General features: G+C 47.0%; 2 protein-coding genes across 2 annotated transcripts; both read right to left on the bottom strand.

The window, feature by feature from the left end:
* Positions 1-2,574: 2,574 nt before the first annotated feature.
* LOC109538786 (sialin) lies at positions 2,575-4,749 on the bottom strand. Its single transcript, XM_019906175.2, has 10 exons — positions 4,636-4,749; positions 4,337-4,584; positions 3,935-4,159; positions 3,795-3,879; positions 3,575-3,741; positions 3,372-3,524; positions 3,182-3,314; positions 2,975-3,130; positions 2,840-2,925; positions 2,575-2,791 (listed from the first exon to the last, which is right to left on the bottom strand). The coding sequence occupies exons 1-10, from the start codon at positions 4,712-4,714 to the stop codon at positions 2,612-2,614; spliced, it is 1,512 nt and encodes a 503-aa protein (XP_019761734.1). The 5' UTR covers positions 4,715-4,749; the 3' UTR covers positions 2,575-2,611.
* Positions 4,750-4,924: 175 nt separating this feature from the next.
* On the bottom strand, positions 4,925-7,662 carry LOC109538787. Its single transcript, XM_019906176.2, has 3 exons — positions 7,536-7,662; positions 5,401-6,838; positions 4,925-5,347 (listed from the first exon to the last, which is right to left on the bottom strand). Exons 1-3 carry the CDS (start codon positions 7,551-7,553, stop codon positions 5,067-5,069), a joined length of 1,737 nt encoding a protein of 578 aa, XP_019761735.1. The 5' UTR covers positions 7,554-7,662; the 3' UTR covers positions 4,925-5,066.
* Positions 7,663-9,062: the final 1,400 nt, after the last annotated feature.

Below are 9,062 nucleotides of genomic sequence, written 5' to 3'. Positions count from 1 at the left end.
CCCCAACTTTAAGGGGAGAACTCACACTTGGGGCCTGAAATAGTGATTTTTCCTGTGCGTGCACATCGCGCTGTTCGTGTTAATTGAAATGTTAAAACCAAGCAGAAAAGTCGCAACTTTGGTCGAAACTCCCAAAGTTCAACCAAGCAGCGTGATTTGCGGCCCAGTTTTCCTAACACATTGGCCTCGAAGTTTGCCCAACTTTAAAATAGATGTTCGCCTACCTTAATTACAGCCCGTTTGGCTTAGTGGGCTGTGAAACGAACAATATAAAACAGGGTTTCTTTTTAATTTATATCCACTCCGTGGAAGAATTAAATAGTTCAATTTTTCAGCAGCTGACGGCCCTATTTTATGGTCCAGTCGCTCAGTTGGGGCAAGATCCATCTCGCTTCTCACCGTTGGCTGAAGGCACAGCCTTCTCACTCAAGCAGCACGAGTTGTAGGTGAGAAACTGCTGCGATAAACCAGCCACTAGTGAAAGTGAGCAATTTTCGTATTTTTTTTTCATTTGTTGTTATATGACGCGTTTAATCACGATGGCCGAAATCCAGCGAGCAAAGACAGAGAAGGCACATTTTTATTATTTATGGGGCCATTGCGGCCCGTGAGCACGCCCATTACTCTTTACGTCTGAGATACGACTTTTAAAGTAATGACCTGTTTTGATTATTTATTTTGTTTCCACCTAACTTCTGATTTATAGATCTAATTTCTGGCCGGGAAGGGAAATAAATAAGTTTGCGAAAACGAAACGAGCGAACGCTTTATTTGGCTTCGACTGTTATGCCGAACTCGGATTTATTCAATATGGGGCTGGAGCGGAAAAGCGACGACATCAAGCAATGCGAACTGGAATTAATGCGAAGAACGACCCAGAATTCTGCAATTTTTGACCGGTTTATTGCAGGGCAACACTCCAGAGTGCTGCTTGGGCAAGCTCTGTCTCACTCTCACTTGCTGTGCTGATTTCCATCAAACATGCTCATCATTTGAGAAATTGGGAAATTCACTTAACGTCGATAACGAACTAGAAATAAACTCAATTAAAGTAGATTAGGGAAACTTTTGACTTCATTAAACTCCTGTCTAAAGCGAACCCCTCCAAACACCTGATTAACTCTTTAGCGAACTTCAAAGTGTAGTTTCGGGACAACTTTTTAATTAAGCTCTCACTCTGGCAACTTCGTATCTGCGTCCCAAGTGAAATAATCCCCGAAACATGAACATGATCGGGAAAAAAGAACTCTCCCCCGAATTATTGAAATGAGGACTCAAAACCGCACTCGAGCCGCAAGATAAGGGCGACCCTCTCCACTCCACGTATGGCTCCTTTGACTCGGCCCTATACTTTCTATTAAGCCGCTTTGTGCCATAAAGAGGCCGCTCTCGATGTATCGAAATATCACACAAAGACCATTTGAGCGTGAGCCTGTCTTTTTACTCCGGCCTTGTTAAGCTCGAATGGTTGGAAAATAAAAAAAATCTCCAATCCAGAACGCCTAATAATTTTATTGAATTAATTTAATTTAGCCGCGCACATTTCAACAGCTCAGCAGTGTATACAGGCCTATCCAAAACTAAATCCTTCTCTCTTTCGCACGCTGATAATCTCCAGCCGTTCTTGTCTCAATCTAATTTCGATATAAACCTGCCAAAAATTGAAGATTCATGTTTAGAGTGTTGCTATATTGCGAATAAACCAGTGAACATTTGAACAGCTTCTGGATAAGAGTGTTAGAAAATCCAGCGAAACTTTACTGGTTTAAAGCGGGCGGCAATTTCTCAATTCTTTCAAGGGGAGCATGCAGTGGGCGGAACAGTGGGCAAATAAATTCTTCCTGGATATTTATCGGGCCACTATCAGCAACGAATGTTGGCTTTTCTGGAGGAAAAGCCACTTTTTAACTGTTTGGATTGGCGTTATTCATGGCTCTAATGAGGCAGGCCCGGCTGGGAGCGTTTCATCATTAAAGCCCGCTAGTAATTGGGAACTTTACCTCTTGCACTCATTAGACCATCGATTTTGGCCGGAGTTTCCATTTAATTCCATTCCTTCGCGAATTCTGCTCCATTAAACCTGCTGGGAGCGATCAGAAATATTTTTCAAACAGTGTTCAATTTGCCTGCAGTGTATCGGCAGATTTGGGTAAGGTTGTCTCAGTCCCAACCACCCGAGTGACACAGAGGGGCTCTTCTCGAGTCAGATGCGGCCATGTTTCACTACAACGCGCTCAATGATTGAAGTGTTTAAGGCAAAAAAAAACAATTTTTTGGTGGAAACCAGACCTGGTTTAGCGATCAGCGACTCCATCAAATTTAATGAGTTTAGAGTGTGTGCATTAGCAATTGAAATCGAGAACCGCGCCAGCTGCGCCCATTAGTCTTCTCTTCCAGGTTAATTGGATTCGCTGCACATTGTACTCGGCCACAAAGAACTTAATGGCTTCAGCCGGTTGTGCATCTGATGAATGCGGCTCATTAATTGGTGTCGCTCTGTTGGATCCGAGTTGATGTCGCAACAAATTCCTGTCAACTTGCAAGTGATTCCTTCGTGTTAATTAAGCAACTTTATTACGAAGAAAAATTATTTATTCGGATGGAGACGGGACTACTCCAAGACAGAATCCAGCCTGGATGGTTCCTCCACATCCTCCAACTCAATAGAGGGTTCGTTTTCCGACTCGTTCCAGTCTTGAACCGAGCCGCTACCCCAAATCATAAAAAATATGGCGGTGAAGAGCAAGATGGCAGTGGATGCGCCAAAAACTAGTCGCCACCAACCGGCAAACTAAAAAAAAAATCTTTAACCGTATGGAGGTGAGTTGGAAAAGCTCACCGATCCATGCAACCCTTCGGAAACGGCGTAATTGGCTGCAAGCAGACCGGCAGCGCCCACTGTCTGGCAGAGCCCGAAGACCGTGCCTGCAAATCATCAGGATAAAACAGAGCGCTGTAAAGCGGTGATAAAAACCTGCAAAGTTGGGCGCAATGTCTGCAGCGCTGCTAAATACACCAGACGCGGTGGCGCCTGTCATTGCTAGCGCTGCCACATAGAGGGCGGCAGGGGCGGCTGGATCGCATCCAGTGTAACCCAGGATGAACATCAGAGCGGCCGGAGGAAAATGGGCTGGAAACATGCCAGTAGCTGAAGGAATTTCCCGCAGATGTCGCCACTTACACATGTAGACGAAGAGCTTCCGTGCTGTGGTGGTAGAGACTATTCCAGAAGCCCTCACATGGTCTACAACTATTCCAAAGGTGATGGCGGCGAAGAAATGACCGATGTGCGGCATGGACTGCAGAATATCCTCCTGAAAAACCGGTGCTTTACAGAGGAACAGATCAATACAGCCAATAAGAGAACTTGCGTATTCAATGGAAAACCCATAGACCAGTTTGAGGTACTTGGTCACGCCCAGCATCAAGGTGGCGTCAGCCCATTGGCTCCCCACCACTGCTACTCCGCACGCCCACGCCGGCTTGGACCCCAGCAGCTTCCTCCAAGGCAAATTCCGGTGTTCCTATGCATTTTGTTCAACAACCCCCTGTTTCAACGGCATGGAAAACTCACATCGCGCTTGGGCCTATTGGGATGGAGCGACTCCTCAACAAACCTCCACCAGAGAAAGTACCAAACTCCCGACACCACTGATATGACGTAGCTGAGCCAGTCGCGGCCCCAGTGGCGCACCAGCACCGTTCCCAAAATCCCCACCACTGCGTAGCCGAGATTCACCGCTGAAACACCCCACAATTTTCCTACTCGATTGCGGCCTTCATCAGCTTCTTACCAGAATAGAGGGACACAAAAGCGCTGAGGTTCTTGGGCTTGATCCAGGTGACTGCCAACATGTGGGCAGCTGGCCAAGTGGCCCCCTAAACCCCCCAGAAGGTTAATAGCGGGAAACTATGGTTGGGCGCCTGGCAGTACCATAAAAATGCCTTGGACAATGCGGACGCAAACGTGCCCAGCGGTCAGCCAGCTGGCGGGCACCAGGACAGCCACCACTCCAGTTCCTAGAACCCCTACTCCATACAGGCGCTCGGCGCCGACTCGAGCGGCGATCCTACTGGCCGCTAGCGGAGAAACCAAAGTTCCCCACATGAAGGCCTGGCGGAGCACGCCTTCGGTTTCATCCGTCCTGGTCATGGGAATCTGTGAGGAAAAACCACCTGAAACCTGCAGCACTGCCACCCTTTCAAGGGAAATCTCAATATTTTACTTGTTTTTGAAGTGAAACTAGAAAAAGGAATGAAAAAACTTGCTTCCTCCAAAGACCCCAATTGGAGGCCCAATAAACCAACCGGAACGAGTGTTTGAGGGTTAGCTTACCTCAATATGCGGTATGGATCGCACTACATGAATCGTATAGGTGCTTTCAGTCCCATTACTATCCTCCAGCGGCTGACAATACCTGGTAATGTAGCTGGTGTTCTCCACATACTCAGCAAACTCAGCTGCTGAGTAGCTGGAAGTGCTGTTCGCCCTCAAAGCCACTGAAGCGCTCTGTTCTACCACTCCGCACAGAACAAACCCCGTGAGGACGAAAAACGCCAGCACTTGCCTGGATCCGATCTGATCTGCAAAAAGCATCAGAAGCTCGATTTTTGGCGCACTGCACTTCTACTTACCATTGACCACTTTGGCGGCTTTCTGCAGATGAACACTGCCCCTTTTAAGCGTGTTTAGACCGGGAGCAATCGATAACATTGCGGCGCACACTAAAACACTTGGTAGTGTTTTAAGTTGCGCTACTTACGAGATCAGGCAATGAGATAAGTGGACCATTATAGTCGATTAGGGCCTTCCTGCGGCTCTCAAGGCGTTTTCGCGTGGAAGATTGCAAAGAACCATATCGTGAGAAAAGCGATCTTTAACGCATTTTAATTAGTCGGGGTTTTTCTAATCAAGCGTCATGTAAATGTTTCATTGTTTTCTTTATTATGAATTCGCAACCAGTTCAGGTGTTTTTCTCACATATCTTTGGTAACTTTTACGCCATTCTATATTTACACAACTACTACCATTAATAAATACTATACAGGGTGATTGACTTTTTAAGCTACTCCATGTACTCCATGTCTTCGTCCTTGTAGCGCTTCGCTCGGCGCTTTTTTGCATCGGTGTCCTCCAGCTGTTCTTCACCGATTATTTCCACATTCCTCATTGGCAGTTTGCGGTATTGCAGTGTCGCCGCCGTGGCTACCTGTTGAGGCTCCGCGTCCTCATCTTCCTGCAACGGCAATGCCGGATTCATGGCCAGCTTCAGCATGCGCAGCAGCAAAGATTCGCGCACCTCTGCAGGCAGGTACTCCTCCTCCGGCCCTCTTCCTCTCGTGACCTCTGTAGGAACAGCACACTCTACACCTGAAGTAACAGGACAAGCCTACACTCACCTGGCTGGTAACCCCTGGAAGCTCTCCTCCTGCCCACATACTGCCGCTCATCCTGGTACTCATAGCCCCCAGGCACCTCCTCCTCCAACCTCACTCCCACTTGCTGTCTAGGTTGGTACCTGCGAAAGCCTCCAGGGAATTGTTTTTCGCGCTGCATTAGCTCACTGATGGTTTCCAGCATCTTCTGGCGCCTAATCAGGTGGTTGAGGAGGGTTTGAAAGTCCCTGGTGCTCACCGGGGGCTGGATCTGGTCTATGTCGCCGCTGGGCAACTCTGTAGGCGTTATTGTGATGGGGTAGGGAGTGGATGGCATTTGGTGGATGAACCCATTTGCGTCCACCTGCACTGGGAGGGGCCGCAAACCCGCAGGAGTGAGACGCTTCACTTGCTGGCGCTCTGCATAGTTTTGCCTGGCCTGATAAACTTCCTGCATATTTTCCACTGGGAGGATGCGGTTTTGGAGCTGACTGAGCGGCACCAGGATGGCGCCTTGTTGGAAAGGATGCCTAATGGCTACTAGAGGCTCGGGAGTGGGCGCCAGCCCTACTTTGTTCACTGCCGTGTTGCTCTCCACCTCCTCAAGCTGATGTCTCTGGAAACTGTCCTCTAAAGGTTTGGGCGCAGTTGTGGTTAGTCCCAACCGAACTGGAGGCCTGGATGTGGTGAACAGAGGACGAGAGGTGACACTGTTGTACACATCCTGGTCATCGTTGTGCACGAATGGGGAGTTAAACCCTGGCTCTCCCAAAGTCTGGCGTCTGAGCAGATTGGAGCGAACCTCGCTGAATTCCTCCGTTACAGGCTTGATGTCTTCGAAGTGCTGCCGCTTTATTGAGGCCTCGGGCCGGTTGATTTGCACTTCGGATTTAGCTTCGGGCAGTTTGCTCAAAGAGGGGCGCTGCAGCAGGACTCGAGGGGCTGCCGAGCTGTAGACCACCACATTGGGCCTGGCTGTTGTCGTCGAGGTGCTACTTTGAGTGACTCGACGTCTGGCTATGCTCTGGATGACGCTGAGCGGCGTTGTGGATGCTGGGGCGCTTGTGGAGCTTGTAGAGCTGATGGGCCTAGCAGTTGTAGACTTGGGGATACGCTGCACCACTGAGGACGCTGGGAACAGCTGGGACTTGTTGGGGAAGACATCGCTCGCATTACTGGAGCTATAGGACACTCTCTTAATCTCTCCTTCGTCATCCACGAACCCATAGGTCCCCTTGATGTTGCCAAGCACGTCTCTGCTTTCGATTTTGAATGAACCGTCGTCTGCTTCGTAGCCAATCGTGTAGGAACCATCAGGATTGATTTTTTTGATGCGCTTTACAATTTCCAGCTTTCCGTCTTTGGTTTCTGACTGGATCAGCTCTTCGACTGCTTGCTCGGTTTGGTTCAGGCCCTCCAAGCACCGTCCTTTGAGCGCGAGCAGCGACAGCAGCAGCAGAATCTGAAAATTCAATTAAATCGAAATGTCGCGTTAAGGTTGGCTGACGATTTTTCAACTGATATGGCTGGCTGCGTTGGAATTGGAGGATGTTTCAGGCTTCGGTGTCATTTCACGCTCGACATTCATACAGTGGGTTTAAGTAACTGAAGCGGCGCTTTCTTATTGTGAAAATGTTGCCAATAGGATACAACTGAAAACGGTGAAATCCTGAGGATGATTTAGGGATTCTAAACTTTATGCGTTTGTTTAAGGGAGATTTTTTAGTGCAACTGAAATGGGGTTATTAGTTTTCAGAAAAACTGCATTTGCTACAGTTGAAACCATTTTAGTCCTCAAAGGATTTTCTTTAATAGTCATAAGCTTAAAAACTTCACCTGCTTTTGTTGTTAAGTGGGCATTATACAATAAAAAAAAATTGCCTTATAGATCCGATAATGCAAAAAATTCGAAACTTTCCAAATACATCAAACATTTAAAAAAATTCGTCCTGTGGGCATGGAAGAAATTATGAACTCAAAAAATTACTGAGGCTTTTTAAGTATAAATCCTCGGGCAAGGCTCGGACGATGGGAAAAATCCGAAACTTTCACTGTAAAATCACGCCATAAATCCACAAATTTAGATTAGGCAGCAAATGAAGTCTCCTCACTGGACCCAAATGAGTTGAAGTTGAAGGAATCACGCACTTAAGACTCACCTTTCTAAGATGGGCCATTTTCGCTCATGCCATTTAGCCACGGTACCACTGACTATTGGCGAGCACCATGCGGGTTCCCTATATAACGTAGGCCATTGAGAAGGAGGCGACCTTGCGACGCGCTTCGCAAAAGAAGCAGATTTCGGTCGAAAATGCGAACGACAACAAACGGAGGAAAATTGGGTTGGTACCGGCCGGTTGCATGATGCAGTGAAAGTGGCGTGTGCGATATGCAATTAGGCAGCTGATAATGATGATGATGAAGCAATTGAAGCTTGAGTTGTTGAAGATTAGAAGAAGATCGATCAGATCGCCGCGATGTTTGCTTCCTTATGAACTCATGAGGGCCAACAGCTTTGTCTTGATCTTTGCGGTGGTTTGTGCGATAGCAGCCAATTCCAGCCTTTGACTTGGTCCAAAGATTTCCACTGAAACATCTTTCTTTCAGGAAGTCGCCGCTATTTTATGTTAATTTCTATTGAATAACCGGTTCTCATTATATGCGATTATGTCACAGCGTGCAGTGAAAATTCTCCGTCCAGTCGCGTTTCTTCTAAAAGACGCTTCTTGTCCATCAGGCCGTTAATGACCACAAGAAACCTCATTAAGTCATTACCATAAGTACCACTTGATTTTCAAATTAGCACCTAAACAACAGCCTCCATAGTTAAGAGGAACTGTTGCTCAACAAGCACCCAAAGTGGAGGTCGCGTGGGATAAAAGCCAGGCCTGGGTTTAACAGTTTCCAAACATTCTTCAGCTTAATGAGTTCAAGTGACCGACGGAAAAAATCCTCGACCCAATCCTGCATTGACTGCTGGGAAAATCCTCAAGAACAAAGCGCCATGCTTCAGCATTCAAACTAAGACACAATAAGAGCGAAACAATGATGGCCTGTGAACTGTCCCATATAGTGAAGAATGGCTGCATTTAGATGCAAATTGTGAAATTCGTTTTTTTCGTCTTGCAATCCATAATGCAATTAGTCAAGGGGATTTGCTGAAAACAGGCCTGAAGAGTGTTTGTTGTCCATGTTCGGGTGGCACTTGGTGCGGATGTTGCCCAACCCAAGAGTCAACTGGCCGATGAAGCAATTTTTTGCTAAGTTTTGGATTGCGGCCAGCGGCTCATAATTTGGTTAGACAATCCTACGCCCTAAAACGGCGGAAGCGAAAATGTGAGCAGCCCAACAACACTCAGCGTCAAAACAGCTCTTAGCTCAGAAACGGTTGCAAATATTCCATCAAATTGTTCAAAGCTTTTCGGCCCCTAAGCCCAAGTTCAAGACCTTCTATCTCCTAAACGGTTGAATATATGCAAAAAGTCAGTAGAAACTTTTCGATAGCGCATCTCAAGAGCTACAGTTCCATAACTACACTTTATACGAAATTTCCAACCTTTAAGAAGACGTAAGTTAAAAGTAAAATGTCCGTTTTAAGCGACAATTTAAGCGGAAATTAATAAATCTATCTGGGAAATGGCTAAAAATATATTGACACCTATTTTCGCCAAAGCTCAGCAAGAGCT

The sequence above is a fragment of the Dendroctonus ponderosae genome, unplaced genomic scaffold, assembly GCF_020466585.1.
Source record: "Dendroctonus ponderosae isolate FM_Combo_2020 unplaced genomic scaffold, Dpon_F_20191213v2 Dpon_F_20191213_1, whole genome shotgun sequence".
Taxonomy (NCBI): Eukaryota; Metazoa; Arthropoda; class Insecta; order Coleoptera; family Curculionidae; genus Dendroctonus; species Dendroctonus ponderosae.
The sequence above is the reverse complement of the archived record's forward strand: the minus strand, read 5'-3'. Positions and strand labels throughout refer to the sequence as shown.